Genomic DNA, 20,480 nt, shown 5'->3' with positions numbered 1-20,480 from the left:
AGTCCACCACATTACCAGTTACCGACGCAGCAGCATTCAAGGACCCCTCAGACAGAAGGCTAGAAGGGTTTTTACGTTTACACGTCTGCAGGGTCGGCGCTACGCCCTTGCCTGGCTTCAGCGTGGGTGTCCAGAGCCATACAGGCATGGTCTGAATCGCTTGTCAAGGACATTCTAGACGAGGTTCCTCGACAGGAGTTGTTATCATCGGCACAGACTATTGCTGAGGCATCTAGTTATCTTTGTGACACCACACTTGATACTTCACAAATTACTGCCCGTACTTCAGCCTTGTCCGTAGCAGCACGCAGAACGTTATGGCTAAAAAATTGGTCTGCGGACCTTAGTTCTAAAAAGTTGCTCACTTCTCTACCTTTCAAGGGACATTGTCTGTTTGGAGAAGATCTAGAGAAAATCATCTCCCAGGCGACGGGGGGGAAGAGTACTTTTCTCCCACAGACCAGAGGCAGAGCACCCACCTCAAATAGGAGGGGGAAATTTTTTCGTGGCCAAAGTGGAAGATTTTCAAGGCGAAACAGTTCTCCACAACGGTCCCACTTTCGGGCTAAAGTCGGTGAGAAAAGCCGGCCCTCCTGGAAAACCAACAGGCCTCACAATAAACCCTCAGGGGAGAAGCCCGCCTCAGCCTGACGGGGCACCCCCTCCGGAATCGTTGGAATGGATAGGGGGCAAACTACTTCGATTCCGGGAGGAATGGATAAAGCATTCTACGGATGCATGGGTCAAAGAAATAGTGACAGAAGGATATTATTTAGATTTCACAAGCATACCACCCGGAAGGTTTCTCATGTCCAGAGTTCCTCACTGTTCTCAGAAGGCCCAAGCCTTTCTAGATTGTATAGACAAGTTGGAGCGATCCGGGGTAATCAGTCCAGTACCAACCACAGAGAGATTCTCCGGTTTTTACTCGAACCTATTTACAGTACCAAAGAGGGATGGGTCTCTCAGACCAGTGCTCGACCTCAAGGGTCTCAACAAATTCATTCGGTCAGTGCGGTTCAAGATGGAGACGTTGAGATCAGTCATTCGAGGGATGGAACAGGGGCAACTGATGATGTCCCTGGATATAAGGGACGCATACCTACATGTGCCAATTTGGCCCCCCCATCACCGCTACCTACGCTTTGCTTTCAAGAACAAACACTATCAATTCGTTGCACTCCCGTTCGGACTGTCGTCCGCTCCCAGGGTTTTCACCAAGTTGATGGCGGTAACAGCTGCAACGTTGAGACTGCAGGGGATATCTGTGACCCCCTACCTGGACGACCTCCTGCTAAAGGCCAGTTCAGAAACAAGGGCCAAGGAGGACCTAAGCCGAGCAGTTCGGCTACTCCAGAGCTTGGTCGAAGTCCAGCCCAGATCCCAGTCACAAAATGATATTCCTAGGCCTGGAATTCGATACGATCACACAAACTGTAAGCTTACCCAGGGACAAACAGTCCAGGATCAGAGATCAAGTTCGATACCTTCTATCCAGTCAAAGCACAACAGTACACAAGGCGATGCAAGTACTGGGAACAATGGTTTCGGCCATCGAGGCAGTTCCATTTGCGCAAATACATCTTCGACCTCTTCAAGCCAGCATTCTAGCGACGTGGAAAGGGGGACCTCTATCCCGCTCCATGTCATTGTCTCAACAGACAAGGGCGGATCTACAGTGGTGGATGAGATCGGAGAATCTAGCCGGAGGTCAATCGTGGGCAACACCGGACTGGGTTGTGATATCAACAGACGCCAGCCTCCAGGGCTGGGGGGCAACATGGGACAAGCAGTCTGCTCAAGGGCTATGGTCTCCAGAGGAAGCCAAACTACCAATAAATATTCTGGAGCTGAGAGCGGTAAAGTTGGCCCTAGTCCAATGGACAGATCGACTCAGAGCAAAGCCAATACGCGTCCAAAGCGACAATGCTACGACAGTAGCGTACATAAATCGTCAAGGAGGGACGCGAAGTCGAGCGGCCCTGGCAGAAGCAAGACAGATTCTTCTCTGGGCAGAAAACAACTCAGTAAAATTATCTGCAATACACATTCCGGGAGTGTCCAACACAAAGGCGGACTTTCTCAGTCGGAATCAGCTGGATCCAGGGGAATGGGAACTGCATCCAGTGGCGTTCAATCAGCTGACGGACCAGTGGGGAACTCCCAGCATAGACTTAATGGCATCCAGAAACAATCGAAAAGTAACAAGATTCTTTGCCCGCCACAGAGATCCGTTAGCAGTGGGGGTGGATGCCATGACTCAGCGCTGGCAATTCGATCTAGCATACGTCTTCCCACCGCTTCCAATGTTGCCAAGGGTTCTCAAAAAGATAAAGCAATCTCAGTCGATAGTAATTGTAGTGGCACCGTATTGGCCTCGGAGAACTTGGTTCACCGACCTGCAGGAGATGTCAATAGAGCAGCCGATACGGCTAGACGGCAGACCAGATCTCCTCCAGCAGGGACCCATATTGCACCACAACCCAGGACTCTTCGCTTTGACGGGATGGCTATTGAAAGGTCTGTCTGGCGAAGCCAAGTGCTAGATGAAGTCATACTCACTATGTTAAGAGCTCGAAAGGCCTCATCTTCTAAATCATACCACAGAGTTTGGCAGTCTTACTTCAATTGGTGCAAGGAGTCTCATTTTCCCTTCCTTGAATTGCAATTACCACGGATTCTTTCCTTTCTACAAAGAGGATTACAATTAGGCCTTAAGCTCAGCTCGCTCAAGGTCCAGGTGTCAGCCTTGTCAATCCTGTTTCAATCTCGCCTTGCGAATGAAGACTTGATACGCACGTTTCTGCAAGGAGTGGCCCATATCGTGCCACCATTCCGTACACCGGTGGCTGGCTGGGATCTCAATTTAGTGTTGGAAGCCCTGCTGGATCCACCATTCGAACCACTATCTTCTGTTTCAGATACATGGATCACCTATAAGGTAGTGTTCCTTGTGGCAATATCATCGACCAGACGGGTATCTGAACTTAGTGCCTTATCGTGTGCTCCTCCTTACCTCATATTCCATAAGGATAAAGCCGTTCTTCGTACGGTTCCAACCTTTCTACCCAAGGTAGTTTCCGACCTTCATGTGAACCAAGAAATTGTTGTTCCTTCTCTATGTCCAGAACCCAAGAATGATAAGGAACGCAGACTTCATAATCTGGATGTGGTCAGAGCCTTACGATGGTATGTGGACAGATCTAAATCCTTCCGAAAATCGCAGGCCCTGTTTGTTATACCATCGGGCCCTCGTCGGGGCCAGGCAGCCTCAAAAGTGACAATATCAAGATGGATCAGAGAATCAATCAAACAAGCATACTCTGCGAAGGGAAGATCGTCACCTGAAGGACTTAGGGCTCACTCTACCAGAGCGGTGGGAGCCTCCTGGGCGTGGCGAAACTCTGCTTCCTTGGAGCAGATCTGTAAGGCGGCTACCTGGTCTTCTGTTCATACTTTCTCCAAATTTTACAAAGTTGACACCTTTTCCTCAGCCGAGGCTTCTCTCGGGCGTAAGGTGTTGCATTCAGTACTTAAATAATTCTGCAGTACTCATTGTATATAATTATAGCTCGTTCCCACCCTGCTGTTTTGGGACTGCTTTGTTAAGTCCCCATGGTTCCCTGTGTCCCCCTAAGACGACAGAGAAAACAGGATTTTTTAATACTTACCTTTAAATCTGTTTCTCTGTAGTCATAAGGGGGACACAGGGCTTCCCGCTCTTGTCGAGCTATTGACCTTTGGTCTAGTTTTGTTCAGTTTCACTGTTTACTTTCTGCCTGTGATTTATTCAGTGATTACGTTTGCAGCTTTGGGACAAACTGAATAGGAAGGTACAGTGTAGGGGGTAAAGCCTGAAGGGCACGCCCCTGAATTAATTAATATTCAAGTGTCCTGCCTCCTGGAGGATGGAGCTTAACCCCATGGTTCCCTGTGTCCCCCTTATGACTACAGAGAAACAGATTTAACGGTAAGTATTAAAAAATCCTGTTTTCATTTTTTTATTATTTGTGGTTTTTGAGTTATTTAGCTTTTTATTCAGCAGCTCTTCAATTTGCATCTTGACCAGTCTGGTAACTAGGGTCCAAATTACCCTAGCAACCATGCATTGATTTGAATAAGAGACTGGGATATGAATAGAAGAGGCCTGAATAAATGATTCAGTCATAAAAAGTAACAATACATTTGTAGCCTTACAGAGCATTTGTTTTTTAGAAGGGAGTCAGCGACGCCCATTTGAAAGCTGCAAAGAGTCAAAATAAAAAGACAAATAACTATAAAACTGTAAACAATGAAGACCAATTGAAAAGTGGCTTCGAATTGGCCATTCTATAACATAATAAAAATTACCTTAAAGTGCGAACCACCCCTTTAAACAGCAATTCGGCAGGTTTTAGGTGGCGAATATTCGAATTTGAGTCCTTAAAGGGCCAGCGTATGATAAATCTGGAAAATCTAATTAGAATCTTTTGAAAAACTCGTATCGAATTTGAATATCTCCCTAGTCGAATTTGACCGTTTTGAACATAAAAAAAACTAGAATTTTCTATTCGACCCTTGATAAATCTGCCCCTAAATGTACTAATGATTTTGCTGTGGGACCTGGAAACTTCTAGCTATACCACTAGATCTGAGAGTTTATAAAGTGCTTCCTGCAATCACTAGTAGCTCCTTACTCATTTTATTGGTACAGCTTTAGCTTCAGGTTGTCCTGTGTACAAAATAATTGCAACTTTTTTTTTTTTTTTTTTGGTCAGGAGTTCGAGGGGACATGGTTTTACACCTTAAGCCGCAACCATTGCCGGGTCCATCTGCAGAGAGTTTTGACGATGACCTGGACCTGTCTGTGGATCCAGAACCTGTGCCTGAAACCCAGTTGCCGATTGCAGCCCCTGAGGAAGCAAGTCAAGTGGAAAATCTGGAAGGTGGGCGGGAGTAATGGCGCTATAAATGTTTCCTCTACTAAGAAGTCACTGAGGGGTTGTTCTGTGACCATATAAAGGCACAAGGCTGCAGGCTGAGTTATACAGGGAACTCTGAGTATCACTCATGTATTATAAGGGATAATGTACCCCCTACTGTAAATGATAAGGATATTAGGAGTCACTGAGGGGTTGTTCTGTGACCATATAAAGGCACAAGGCTGCAGGCTGAGTTATACAGGGAACTCCGAGTATCACTCATGTATTATATGGGATAATGTACCCCCTACTGTAAATGATAAGGATATTCGAAGTCACTGGGGGGTTCTGTGACCATATAAAGGCACAAGGCTGCAGGCTTATACAGGGAACTCTTATAATTTATGTATTGTAGGGGGTACATCATCCCTTTATAATACATGAGTGATATTCAGAGTTCCCTGTATAGCTCAGCCTGCATAAAAAGAACTTGCCACGAAGCCTCAGTGCATTCTAATATCCTTATAAATAACAGTAGGGGGTACATTATCCTTTATAATACAAGTGATACTCAGAATTCCCTGCAAAACTCAGCCTGCAGCCTTGTGCCTTTATATGGTCACAGAACCCCTCAGTGACTTCTAATATCCTTATCATTTACAGTAGGGGGTACATTATCCCTTATGAGGATATTAGAAGTAAATGATAAGGATATTAGAAGTCACTGAGGGGTTCTGTGACCATATAAAGGCACAAGGCTGCAGGCTGAGTTATGCAGGGAATTCTGAGTATCACTCGTATTATAAAGGAGAATGTACCCCCTACTGTTATTTATAAGGATATTAGAAGGCTTCATGACAAGTTTTTTATGTTGGCCATGATATGCTGAGGTGACCTTATATAATGTTAAAATTCCAAAGTTGTATTTTGACATGTGACAAAAGTGACTTTACTAAGCAGTGTTTATCTGAAGACATTACTATATTTTATATTTTACAGGTTATTCACAGTTTATTGCACTCTTATAAACATTGGATTTTAATAATCACAATAATGCTGCTGCCAGTGCTGATACAAACCTTGATTTTAATCTGCTCCCATCATCCCTACTAACATCTCTATATGTTTGCATTATTTATTTTTTTAGACAAAAGTCGTGAGCCGCAATCAAGAATAATTTTTAAAAGATTGTTAAATAAAATAAGAAGCCAACAAGATCAGTGGAGTGCGAAAAGTGATGAGACCGAGAGCGACACTGTGGAATCAGGATCTCTGCCTTACAACATTCCTACGATGGATACAAAACTCGATGGGGCAAAGAGGCCTGTGCCTGAAGGTAATTTCTTCCTACAGATGTTCCTCAGAGGCATAAAGGAACAGTAACACAAAAAAATTAAAGTATTTAAAAGTGATGATAATATAATGTACTGTTGCCCTGCACTGGTAAAACTGATGTTTGCTTCAGAAGCACTACTATAGTTCATATAAACAAGCTGCTGTGAAGCCATGGAGGCAGCCATTCAAGCACAGGATACACAGTAGATAACAGATTAGTACTACTATAGTTTATATAAACAAGCTGCTGTGTAGCCATGGGGGCAGCCATTCAAGCACAGGATACACAGTAGATAACAGATAAGTACTACTATAGTTTATATACACAAGCTGCTGTGTAGCCATGAGGGCAGCCATTCAAGCACAGGATACACAGTAGATAACAGATAAGTACTACTATAGTTTATATAAACAAGCTGCTGTGTAGCCATGGGGGCAGCCATTCAAGCACAGGATACACAGTAGATAACAGATAAGTACTACTATAGTTTATATAAACAAGATGCTGTGTAGCCATGGGGGCAGCCATTCAAGCACAGGTTACACAGTAGATAAGCTTATATTACAGACAAAACTAATTTTCTGCTGGATAATTAGTGACGAGCCCTAAGCTTGGCTTCTCAACAGCTGCTCAGAGCCCACTGAGCATGTGAGTGTCACAGACACTTTCCAAGATGGTGACCCCCTGTGACAAGTTTGAAGTCCTGGATCATTGCTGCTATTGACAAGCTGAAACTTTAAGCTGGTGCAATAAGTTCACTATATAAATTATGGCAATTTTAGCCATAATATTTTAACTCTGTGTTTTAAGTTTATATACATGATCAAACTTTTAATAGCCATGTTTATGGTCTTTTCTAGACATTCCAGACATAAGTGATGGTACAATTCTAGCTGGTAATGCAATTCCTCATGCTGTGGAGTCAGAAGCACCAATCATACTGCCCTCTGTTAGGAACAAGCAGGTGAGTAGCTAATATCTGGGTACACATCTGCTTTTGAGCATCTTTCAATCGTTGGGGTTTAGATGCTATTTAAGATACACGTGGGCATTAAATGTATACTGTGCCTATGTATTTAGCACATTTATCATTTAGTGGTTAGGTGATTTTTCCATTTTTATGGCACAATGTTCGCGTACAGTCTTGGTGGTTAAACTTGCCCAATGTATTTTTGTTTAGCTGGAGGATTTAGAGCTGCAGAAACAAGAGCAGCTGGATTTGCTGAAGAGATTAGAAGAGGAGAAAAAACGCTTAGAAGCTGAATATGTGAGGGTTCAACATCAGATGCAAGAATCAAAGCAAGAAGGAATGGAAACTCCACAGGAGAGAACATCAGAAGCAGCAGTAAATCCTCCTGCAGTGGCTGAACACATAACAAAGGAAGATCCCAAACCTGTTGTATGTACCTGCTATCAGAATGCCTTTCACAATCTCTCTATCACTTGGTAACATTCATGCTGGGTTGATCTTTTAAGTAAAGCGATTCTAGACTGCCTTGTTGTATAATATAAACTGCAAGTACATCGGCCTTCTAGGAGAAGGAATACCATTTTCTACTTGGGGTGCCAAAAGTTAGACACCCCCAAGTGACTACTTTTACTTACCTGATACCCGAGCCAGTGCTCCTATCAGCAGAAAACTGCACTGGCCTGGGGTCTTTCTAGCGAGCACCACAGAACGATCCTCTTCCTCCTTCTTCTGTTCTCAAAATGGTATTCCTTCTCTTTTAAAGGGGTGGCTCACTTTTCAGTAGCCTTTTAGTGTGTTATAGAATGGCTACGCAACTTTTCAATTGTTCTTCATTATTTTATTTTTTTATATAGTTTTTTAATTATTTAGTATGCTATAGAATGGCCAATTCTAAGCAACTTTTTAATTGGCCTTTATTATTTTTTTAATATAATTTTTGAATTATTTGTTGCCTTCTTCTGACTCTCTCCAGCTTTCAAGGGGGGTCACTGACCCCTTCAAAAAACAAATGCTCTGCAAGGTTACACATTTTTGTTATTGCTAATTTTTATAGCAATATCAATTTCTCTGTCGTCTTAGGGGACACAGGGAACCATGGGTTAAGCTCCATCCTCCAGGAGGCAGGACACTTGAATATTAATTAATTCAGGGGCGTGCCCTTCAGGCTTTACCCCCTACACTGTACCTTCCTATTCAGTTTTTTAAGTGTCCTGCTCCCGGGAGGTTGGACCGACGCGTGATTCCACGTTCAGCCCATGGCTGATACCCGGGGTGAGGCCTGAAAGCAGGGTTACCTGTCTTTACATAGGAAGCCCCCTACGAGGTGAAACGCACCGGGGTCACTCTCTAGCTGTTGCTATATCGACCACCCAGACGTTGCCTGCGCTGACTGATTCAGGGCAGAAGGTTTGGCCGGTGTGGGGGTAAGTGGCACATTGTCTGTGTTATGCAGTAACGTTGCCTAATGATTTTGGGGCTACCCCCCCCCCTCCTGGGGGCTACCCCCCCCTCTCCTGGGGGCTAACCCCCACCCCCCCCTCCCTGCTCTCTCCCTCTCCAGCGCCAGCTCTACCTTCTATCGGCTCCTTCTGGTGTCTCCTGTCCCTACCTTTCCTGCCTTCAGGGTCTGGCCGGTGTTTGCGCTTCCATTGCGCATTCTGGTGGTGACTCTGGAGGGAGGTGGATGGAGGGAGGCTCCTTTGCGGCTGAGGGTTCCGTCTCTCAGCGCAATGAAGTGGAACGCAATGCGTTCCACTTTCTCTGCTGCCGGCCGCCATTTTCTTTTGGCGCGAAGCGAGCGTTTGTGCGCATGCGCGCACGGTTTGGAACGCAACTTGCGTTCCAGCGGCCATTTTGGAACGGAGATCCGAAGGGAGAGCAGCAGGCAGCTTTCAGAACTGGCTAAAAGACTAGCGGTTACTTCAGGCAGTACCCCTTTCTCTCTACCTTACTATACTATGGCAGAAGGTAGGTCAGTGGGACTGTTCACAAGGGCAGGGGGGAAGGGGCCCTCAACAGCACAGGTGAGATACCTTGCTTGTTCAAAATGCCAGAAAAAGTTTCCAGGGGGCCAGGGTGAGCCGCTGTGTGGGTCTTGCTCCTTGGGGCAGGGGGAAACTACTGCTCCTGGGGGTCTTTCAGCTGCTTCAGCTGTGACTACTCCACAAATTGTACCTCAGGATTTAGACTCTGGAGCTGCAGCAGAGCCACCTCCCCCTCTATGGGCTGTACAATTGTCTCAATCTCTGGCATCATTACAAGGGTTGCCTGCCATCGCAGATAACCTAGGAAAGGCTCTGGTTAAGCTTAGCCATAGGACTGGTGGCAAGCGTAGACGTGTGGACGACGCAAGAGGGGACACTGTCAACCCTGCTGTGTCTGACGAATCTTCTCCTGAGCTACACTCTTCTCACTCTGAAGGTGAGGTTGGATCTTCTGACTATTCATCTGCAGATGAGGAAGAACATCAGGATGAAGGAAAGGATCGTGACAGTTTTCATGATGTAGACGGGATTATTAAGGGGGTCCTTGAGGTTCTTAATATATCTCAGAAGCCCAAACATACAGGAGATGCATCTAGTCTATTCAAGAGACAACATAAGTCGTCAGTCTGTTTCCCAGAACATGAACAACTTCAAGGTTTGGTTCAGAATGAGTGGAATTCACCTGAACACAAGTTTCAGGCAACTAAAAAATTCTCTAAATCATATCCTTTTCCGAAAGAACTAGTTGATACTTGGTCTAACCCACCATCAGTTGATGCACCAGTGTCTAGACTGTCAAAGTCCACCACATTACCAGTTACCGACGCAGCAGCATTCAAGGACCCCTCAGACAGAAGACTAGAAGGGTTTCTACGTGCAATTTACACGTCTGCAGGGTCGGCGCTACGCCCTTGCCTGGCTTCAGCGTGGGTGTCCAGAGCCATACAGGCATGGTCTGAATCGCTTGTCAAGGACATTCTAGACGGGGTTCCTCGACAGGAGTTGTTATCATCGGCACAGACTATTGCTGAGGCATCTAGTTATCTTTGTGACACCACACTTGATACTTCACAAATTACTGCCCGTACTTCAGCCTTGTCCGTAGCAGCACGCAGAACGTTATGGCTAAAAAATTGGTCTGCGGACCTTAGTTCCAAAAAGTCGCTCACTTCTCTACCTTTCAAGGGACATCGTCTGTTTGGAGAAGAGCTAGAGAAAATCATCTCCCAGGCGACGGGGGGGAAGAGTACTTTTCTCCCACAGACCAGAGGCAGAGCACCCACCTCAAATAGGAGGGGGAAATTTTTTCGTGGCCAAAGTGGCAGATTTTCAAGGCGAAACAGTTCTCCACAACGGTCCCACTTTCGGGCTAAAGTCGGTGAGAAAAGCCGGCCCTCCTGGAAAACCAACAGGCCTCACAATAAACCCTCAGGGGAGAAGCCCGCCTCAGCCTGACGGGGCACCACCTCCGGAATCGTTGGAATGGATAGGGGGCAAACTACTTCGATTCCGGGAGGAATGGATAAAGCATTCTACGGATGCATGGGTCAAAGAAATAGTGACAGAAGGATATCATTTAGATTTCACAAGCATACCACCCGGAAGATTTCTCATGTCCAGAGTTCCTCACTGTTCTCAGAAGGCCCAAGCCTTTCTAGATTGTATAGACAAGTTGGAGCGATCCGGGGTAATCAGTCCAGTACCAACCACAGAGAGATTCTCCGGTTTTTACTCGAACCTATTTACAGTACCAAAGAGGGATGGGTCTCTCAGACCAGTGCTCGACCTCAAGGGTCTCAACAAATTCATTCGGTCAGTGCGGTTCAAGATGGAGACGTTGAGATCAGTCATTCGAGGAATGGAACAGGGGCAACTTATGATGTCCCTGGATATAAGGGACGCATACCTACATGTGCCAATTTGGCCCCCCCATCACCGCTACCTACGCTTTGCTTTCAAGAACAAACACTATCAATTCGTTGCACTCCCGTTCGGACTGTCGTCCGCTCCCAGGGTTTTCACCAAGTTGATGGCGGTAACAGCTGCAACGTTGAGACTGCAGGGGATATCTGTGACCCCCTACCTGGACGACCTCCTGCTAAAGGCCAGTTCAGAAACAAGGGCCAAGGAGGACCTCAGCCGAGCAGTTCGGCTACTCCAGAGCTTCGGATGGACCATCAACTGGTCGAAGTCCAGCCCAGATCCCAGTCACAAAATGATATTCCTAGGCCTGGAATTCGATACGATCACACAAACTGTAAGCTTACCCAGGGACAAACAGTCCAGGATCAGAGATCAAGTTCGATATCTTCTATCCAGTCAAAGCACAACAGTACACAAGGCGATGCAAGTACTGGGAACAATGGTTTCGGCCATCGAGGCAGTTCCATTTGCGCAAATACATCTTCGACCTCTCCAAGCCAGCATTCTAGCGACGTGGAAAGGGGGACCTCTATCCCGCTCCATGTCATTGTCTCAACAGACAAGGGCGGATCTACAGTGGTGGATGAGATCGGAGAATCTAGCCGGAGGTCAATCGTGGGCAACACCGGACTGGGTTGTGATATCAACAGACGCCAGCCTCCAGGGCTGGGGGGCAACATGGGACAAGCAGTCTGCTCAAGGGCTATGGTCTCCAGAGGAAGCCAAACTACCAATAAATATTCTGGAGCTGAGAGCGGTAAAGTTGGCTCTAGTCCAGTGGACAGATCGACTCCGAGCAAAGCCGATACGCGTCCAAAGCGACAATGCTACGACAGTAGCGTACATAAATCGTCAAGGAGGGACGCGAAGTCGAGCGGCCCTGGCAGAAGCAAGACAGATTCTTCTCTGGGCAGAAAACAACTCAGTAAAATTATCTGCAATACACATTCCGGGAGTGTCCAACACAAAGGCAGACTTTCTCAGTCGGAATCAGCTGGATCCAGGAGAATGGGAACTGCATCCAGTGGCATTCAATCAGCTGACGGACCAGTGGGGAACTCCCAGCATAGACTTAATGGCATCCAGAAACAATCGAAAAGTAACAAGATTCTTTGCCCGCCACAGAGATCCGTTAGCAGTGGGGGTGGATGCCATGACTCAGTGCTGGCAATTCGATCTAGCATACGTCTTCCCACCGCTTCCAATGCTGCCAAGGGTTCTCAAAAAGATAAAGCAATCTCAGTCGATAGTAATTGTAGTGGCACCGTATTGGCCTCGGAGAACCTGGTTCACCGACCTGCAGGAGATGTCAATAGAGCAGCCGATACGGCTAGACGGCAGACCAGATCTCCTCCAGCAGGGACCCATATTGCACCACAACCCAGGACTCTTCGCTTTGACGGGATGGCTATTGAAAGGTCTGTCTGGCGAAGCCAAGGGCTAGATGAAGAAGTCATACTCACTATGTTAAGAGCTCGAAAGGCCTCATCTTCTAAATCATACCACAGAGTTTGGCAGTCTTACTTCAATTGGTGCAAGGAGTCTCATTTTCCCTTCCTTGAATTGCAATTACCACGGATTCTTTCATTTCTACAAAGAGGATTACAATTAGGCCTTAAGCTCAGCTCGCTCAAGGTCCAGGTGTCAGCCTTGTCAATCCTGTTTCAATCTCGCCTTGCGAATGAAGACTTGATACGCACGTTTCTGCAAGGAGTGGCCCATATCGTGCCACCATTCCGTACACCGGTGGCTGGCTGGGATCTCAATTTAGTGTTGGAAGCCCTGCTGGATCCACCATTCGAACCACTATCTTCTGTTTCAGATACATGGATCACCTATAAGGTAGTGTTCCTTGTGGCAATATCATCGACCAGACGGGTATCTGAACTTAGTGCCTTATCGTGTGCTCCTCCTTACCTCATATTCCATAAGGATAAAGCCGTTCTTCGTACGGTTCCAACCTTTCTACCCAAGGTAGTTTCCGACTTTCATGTGAACCAAGAAATTGTTGTTCCTTCTCTATGTCCAGAACCCAAGAATGATAAGGAACGCAGACTTCATAATCTGGATGTGGTCAGAGCCTTACGATGGTATGTGGACAGATCTAAATCTTTCCGAAAATCGCAGGCCCTGTTTGTTATACCATCGGGCCCTCGTCGGGGCCAGGCAGCCTCAAAAGTGACAATATCAAGATGGATCAGAGAATCAATCAAACAAGCATACTCTGCGAAGGGAAGATCAGCACCTGAAGGACTTAGGGCTCACTCTACCAGAGCGGTGGGAGCCTCCTGGGCGTGGCGAAACTCTGCTTCCTTGGAGCAGATCTGTAAGGCGGCTACCTGGTCTTCTGTTCATACTTTCTCCAAATTTTACAAAGTTGACACCTTTTCCTCAGCCGAGGCTTCTCTCGGGCGTAAGGTGTTGCATTCAGTACTTAAATAATTCTGCAGTACTCATTGTATATAATTATAGCTCGTTCCCACCCTGCTGTTTTGGGACTGCTTTGTTAAGTCCCCATGGTTCCCTGTGTCCCCCTAAGACGACAGAGAAAACAGGATTTTTTGATACTTACCGTTAAATCTGTTTCTCTGTAGTCATAAGGGGGACACAGGGCTTCCCGCCCTTGTCGAGCTATTGACCTTTGGTCTAGTTTTGTTCAGTTTCACTGTTTACTTTCTGCCTGTGATTTATTCAGTGATTACGTTCGCAGCTTTGGGACAAACTGAATAGGAAGGTACAGTGTAGGGGGTAAAGCCTGAAGGGCACGCCCCTGAATTAATTAATATTCAAGTGTCCTGCCTCCTGGAGGATGGAGCTTAACCCATGGTTCCCTGTGTCCCCCTTATGACTACAGAGAAACAGATTTAACGGTAAGTATCAAAAAATCCTGTTTTACACCCTCTCCTATTCATATTCCAATCTCTTATTTAAATCAGTGCATGGTTGCTAAGGTAATTGGGACCCTAGTAACCAAATTGCCAAAATTGCAAATTGGAGTGCTGCTGAATAAAAATATAAATAACTGAAACCACAGATAATGAAAAATGAAAACCAAATGCAGATTGTCTCAGAATATCCCTCTCTACATCATACTAAATACTCAAAGGTGAACAACCCCTAAGCTGGTCGAAACAGTGAAGTTAGAGGTGGATGAGTTGCTATTTATTGCATTGTATATATATATACCTTACCTGCCTATGAGCTGGCAGACCTAATGTTGGTTGCACTGTTGTCTTTATCATATCTTTTCATATAACATTGTTTTTGTGCATTTTGTCTTCAATCATTTGACAGGAAGCCCCTGGTTCAAGCCTAAATGTTTCCGCCGAAAGCCCACATATTCAAATAATTCGACAGTACCAGCAACGTCTTATGGAGCAAAACAGGTACTGACCATTGTATTTATTTTTAATATCTCCTGTTTTTCCTGATACGTGTCATTAGCTGAATATTTCGTTTCTATCTAGACAACACAAGCAGTCGGTAGATGAGGCGAGGCAACGATTGCAAGAATACCAGCAATTGCTGAAAAAACGATATTCACATTTGTCTGCGTCAAGGCTGGGGCCTGCAGCTGAGGTCCTGGAGAGTTCTGCTATAAAGCCTGGTCTTGAACAGAAACCTGCAAGGTGCTTGGAAGATTTAGCAAATGCTTCAGACTCCGGTGGTAGAGTAACCGCTCTGTCTGGTGTGAGTAGAGCAGAGCAAGGTAACGCTTTAATATCATCTGCAGTGCCGATTTCAGGACAGAATTTATTTGCACCGTCACTGGGAAACAGGACCGCAGAATTTGGGCATTGGGGGAGCAGTCCCATCCCGGACTCTACAGAGCAAGATAAATTAAATCTGTCTATTCCAACACAACCGTATGAAAGGGAAGAAAGCGTCGCAGGAAAAGACAGTCCTCTGAATGTCGTTCCTAAAAGATTGACACAGTTGCAAAATGTTACTCCACAAATAGCAGCGCCCTATCTGGAACAATACTATTCTTCACCAGAAGAAAGCACCATCAGCCCTCCGTATTCTGTAAATGATATGGAAAAGCAGTCATCCATATCAAGCAGAGGTGATTATGATACAGCCTCGGATAGTTTCTATGCTCTTCCTCCTACCTTGTCATTGGGTCTGCCCCGGGCAGATACAGAATTCTCTTCTGAGCGCCTGCTTCCAGAATCTCCTGTTACAAAAATGGGTAGTGTTCCTTTGGGAGAGTTTTCTAATGTCCGAGAGTTTCGGAATGGACTTATCTCTTCAACGGCAAAGATGCAAGCTCAGCAGTCTCAGCTGAGGGATATGCAGCTGCAACTGGAGAAGCAAAGAGAGTCTCTCTTGTCCAAACAAAAAACCCAAGAAGAAAGTCTGTTACAGAAACAGAAAGAGCTGGAAGATCAAATGCGCAAGCACCAAGAGTCGTTGGAGCATTTCCTAACCAACAAGGAGGTAAGTGTTGCCTATAGTTGTTACTCTTGGAAATATTGCGATGTTGCTGCTTGTTTAGTCTGTTGACAAAACCATTCACTAAACCAATCTTTTTATGTAATTCGTTTTATATGGTTTATCTTTCTGCAATATTTCTATGGATTCTGCGGCTCTTTACATTTTTATTGATCTTCGTAGACCTGATTACACATTGAAGTGTTCAGAACTGTTATCTCTCAGACATTATCCCCACATCTGAACACAGGAATAATGCTCAAACTCGGAAGATAAGATTTATTGACAGGTGCACCAAACTGCAGAATAGCTATTTAGCAATGAAACCTGTCTGGACAGAGAATTTTGTTATACAATTTTATACCCAGATCAAAACCTCATTAACATTTTAGATAGGGATGCACCGAATCCGGGACTCTGTTCGGGATTCCACTAGGATTCAGCCTTTTTTTGTAGCATGCTTCGGATTCAGCCGAATAATTGTGCCCTACTGACTCTGAATCCTAATTTGCGTGTGCAAATTAGGGGAAGGGAGGGAAATTGCGTGACTTTGTGACAAAACAAGTAAAAAAATGGTTTCCCTTTCCCACCCCTAATTTGCATATTCTAATTAGGGTTCAGTATTATAGCGAAGGATTCGGCCGAATCCAAAATAGTGGATTCGGTGTATCCTTAATTTTAGATTACGTATTTTACTTGAATCAATCTTATTGGTCCATCTTAATTTTAATATCGTCATTGGAATTTATTATTAAGCATCATTTGTTACGGAGTAGATATTAATGCATTAGCTTGTCTAGACAAAACTTCTTCTCCTTTTTCTTATATGATTTATTGACTGAATTCTAGGGGCCTTTCAAGCGCCGAGCAAAACAATTTCAGTTCCTATAACATTTTGTGAGCAAGAATTTTTAAAGGGGTTGTTCACCTTCCAAACACTTTTCCAGTTACCGTATATACTCGAGTATAAGCCGAGTTTTTCAGCCCCCAAAATATGCTGAAAAACTCTACCTCGGCTTATACTAGGGTCAAGCGCAAAAACGTCTAAGAATAGTCGCCGGCGTCTAAGAATAGTCGCCGGCGTCTAAGAATATTTGCCAAAAATGAGTCGCTGGCACCTCCAATGGGAGCAGAAACCCTCAATTTTTTGATTGAAACTTACCAGAAGCTGCTGCATTTCTCACCCTAGGCTTATACTCGAGTCAATAAGCTTTCCCAGTTTTTGGAGGTAAAATTAGGTACCTCGGCTTATACTCGGGACGGCTTATACTCGAGTATATACGGTAAGTTGTTTTCAGATTGTTCTCCAGAAATACTTTTTTTCAATTACTTTCTATATTTTACTTTTTTTTTTTTTTTTTTTTTCAAAATATAAATTTAAAGTTTAATGTCCCTGTCTCTGGTGTTTGAGTCTGGCAGCTCAGTAATTCAGGCGCAGACTCTGAACTGTTTCAATTCTGCAACATTTAGTTGATCCATTTCTCAGCAGCATCTCTTGAGTATTAGCAACTATTGTATCAATTCTAACAGCTGCCTGTAATGAAACCCAGAGATTCTGCACAGCAGCGACAAAGATAAGAAACGTATCCACTAAATCAATTTATAACAGTTTACAGGGTCTGCGACCCCCCTCCCAGAGCTGCTTTAGAAGTTGAAAAATGACACTTTGCAGTGAAATATTAGAAAAACTGTCACACATAGAAAATAGAAATTAATTGGGAAAAAGTCTTTGTTTCTGGTGATCTATCTAAAAACCAAATTAACTGAAAATAGTGTTGGAAGGTGAAAAACCCCTTTAAGCTTAACCCTTTGCTAGCCAACTTTGTCAGCTTGACCTGACTTTGAGGCCTAGTTAGTATATTCAATATCAACAACATCATGGTTCTTCTGTGGAACTTGTTTTTTATTATATTGTTATCATCTACAAAAAAAAAAAAAAAGTCAGGCAACTGTTTGTTTTTTCCTTCCGAAGTCTGGACAAGGACCTTTACCGCCTGATCTATGTCAGATCACAAAGGATGAACGTCTTCAACTTATGTCTACGCTGCTGAAAGCACTGAGCGACGGTAAAGGAGAAGATCTCAACCTCGGAAACGGTAAGTGAGATTGTCAAGCTTTAATCTGGTGTTGCTCAGATACTCCCTTCTAACACTTTTGCTTATTGTATTTTTTTCTCATTTTCAAGATATTGGCACTAATATTGGCACGCTGCTAAATATGTCGGCGCGTTATAAATACATGTTGTTAATATGAATTTAAGTGGCACCTGTTGTTCATTTCCGTAACTGCTTGCAGTCGGATTAAAAATTTGTGAGCAAAGGGACATCTTGTGATGTTGCTCTGCTTAGACCTAACCAGAGACTTTTTTTTTTTATGCTCACTAGCTTCATTTTCCAAGTAGAACAGCAGTGCTTGATCAATTTTACATGAATTTATTTTGAAGGTTTACATTTCCCTTTAAAGTAATTGTTCAGTATAAAAATAAAACTGGGTAAATAGATAGGCTGTGCAAAATAAAACCTATTTCTAATATAGTTAGTTAGCCAAAAATGTAATGTATAAAGGCTGGAGTGACTGGATGTGTAACATAATAGCCAGAACACTACTTCCTGCTTTTCAGCTTTTTCAGCTCTCTTGCTTTCCACGGATTGGTTACCAGGCAGTAACCAATCAGAGAAATGAGGGGGGGGGCGCATGGGTCATAACTGTTGCTTTTGAATCTGAGCTGAATGCTGAGGATTAATTGCAAACTCACTGAACAGTTATGTCCCATGCGGCCCGGCCCCCCTTAAAGCGCATGTAAAGGCAAAAAAATTAAATCCCATTTTTACTGTCTTTAATGAAAAAGAACCCTAAATCCAATATACTTTAATTAAAAAATGTGTACAGTTTTTATAAGAAACCTGACTGTATGCAGTGAAATTCTCCCTTTATTTACTGCTGTGGATAGGAATTGTCAGACGGTATCTAACTGCTCTGCAGGGAAACAATCATACTTATGAACAGCAGGGGGAGCCCCCACCTTACTTCCCAGCCATGCAGAACTCGAGCAGCTTTGTTTGTTTCCCTACAGAGCAGTCGGCGACTGTGTAGAGATTTGTATTGGATTTTATTTTTGCCTTTACATTCCCTTTACTGTTTCAAACTCCAGCTGCAGGGACAATGATCATGGAACGTAGAAATTCACCGGCACACAGGAATCAAGTTAGCAGGCCAAGCATGCTTGACAAAGGGGCGTGCACCAAACGTTGCACTGCATTAATAAAATTGCAAGGGCTTTCCCTGCTAACTTGATTCCTGTGTGCCGGTGAATTTCTACATACCTAGGCTTAGGGGTTGCCCACTGGGCACCAGGACACGTTGTTTTGGTCTTGTGAGGTGTGCGGTTTCTCCAATTCGGCTTACAAAGATCATGGAGCCAGATTTAAACAGATACAGTACACTGGGATTCTGTTTGCAGAACCAGTGGCTGCAGCAAAATAATCCTCCAGAGTTGGAGAATGTTTGTATTAAACAATACAAAAACTATAAAATCCACATTAGATTACATGACAACACAGGACCCAGTACAGTCTGTATATTCTGATTATTAATCAGTCTTGTTGTATCGGCTTCTGGCAGATATTATTTGACTTGTGATGTTTTGATAATTTATGACGATCCCTAAGCTGCCCAGACCACACTGAGCATGTGCACAGTCTTGGTCTTGCAAAGATGTTTAATAAAGTTACAATATGATGACCCCCTGTGGCCAACTTTGAAAGCATAAATCATTTGTTTGATTAGGCTTGTGGTGCAGTTAGTTTATGTTTAGTATACAAAATACAGCATTTCTAGCCTTATTCTATTTTAGACTTTACTTCCCCTTTAAAGTTGCCGACTAACTCAGAGTTAGAGAGCTGAAAAGCAGGTTCTGGTTATTATGTTACACATCCAGTCACTCCAGCCTTTATACATTACATTTTTGCCTAACTAACTATATTAGAAACATTGTTTATTTTGCCCAGCCTATCTAGTTACCCAGTTTTTATTTTTAACTGAACTGTCCCTTTAAACTCTAAAGCAATATGTTTAGTAGAGCTTTAAAGGACAAGGAAAGTCTAAAATAGAATAAGGCTAGAAATGCTGTATTTTGTATACTAAACATAAGCATGAACTCACTGCACCACAAGCCTAATCAAACAAATGATTTATGCTTTCAAAGTTGGCCACTGGGGGCTGTCATCTTGTAACTTTGTTATACATCTTTGCCTGACCCTGCACATGCTCAGTGTGGTCTGGGCTGTTTAGGGATCGTCATAAACAAAGCTGCTTGAGTTCTGCATGGCTGGTAAGTAAGGCGGGGGCTCCCCCTGCTGTTCATAAGTATGATTGTTTCCCTGATCAGCAGTTAGGGACCATCTGACAATTCCTATCCACAGCAGTAAATGAAGGGAGAATTTCACTGCATACAGTCAGGTTTCTTATAAAAAACTGTACACATTTTTTAATTAAAGTATATTGGAGAAAGGTTTATTTTTCATTAAAGAATGTAAAAATGGGATTTTATTGTTTTGCCTTTCCTTGTCCTTTAAGTAATGCCCATGTATCTGTTTTACTGTTGAATAGGTAGTGGCCTTAGAGCTGCTGGGAGAGAACAAAGAGGGAGACCTTCTAAGCCTCCTGTTACAAAAACCAAATTGGGTCCGTCATTGGAACAACATGAGCTCAGCGCTATTCTGGAAGTGGAGACGCCAAGAAGTGGCCGGCCCTCTAGTACAGGACCTACTGAACAAAAGAACAGCAGCTCAGGTACAAGATAAAAATTCCATTTCAAGTACTGATGTAAAATGGAATGTTAATTTAAAATGTTTTCAACAATAAAGAGTTTTGTGGCAGATGCCTTTGGGAGTGATAGGAGGGGGCATGGTTAACTTTTTGTTCAGAAGCTA

General features: G+C 44.1%; 1 protein-coding gene across 1 annotated transcript in view; it reads left to right on the top strand.

The window, feature by feature from the left end:
* cep295.S (centrosomal protein 295 S homeolog) overlaps nt 1-20,480 on the top strand; it is a 68,666-nt gene that overhangs the window by 12,922 nt on the left and 35,264 nt on the right. The window contains exons 9-16 of the mRNA XM_018242345.2: nt 4,758-4,925; nt 6,049-6,237; nt 7,098-7,201; nt 7,418-7,636; nt 14,410-14,501; nt 14,583-15,555; nt 17,522-17,645; nt 20,158-20,340. Of these exons, the coding sequence (XP_018097834.1) occupies nt 4,758-4,925; nt 6,049-6,237; nt 7,098-7,201; nt 7,418-7,636; nt 14,410-14,501; nt 14,583-15,555; nt 17,522-17,645; nt 20,158-20,340 (2,052 nt within the window). The remainder of the gene's footprint in view (nt 1-4,757; nt 4,926-6,048; nt 6,238-7,097; nt 7,202-7,417; nt 7,637-14,409; nt 14,502-14,582; nt 15,556-17,521; nt 17,646-20,157; nt 20,341-20,480) is intronic.

This window comes from Xenopus laevis, chromosome 2S (assembly GCF_017654675.1).
Source record: "Xenopus laevis strain J_2021 chromosome 2S, Xenopus_laevis_v10.1, whole genome shotgun sequence".
Classification (NCBI taxonomy): Eukaryota; Metazoa; Chordata; class Amphibia; order Anura; family Pipidae; genus Xenopus; species Xenopus laevis.
This window is presented reverse-complemented; position numbering and strand designations above follow the sequence as displayed.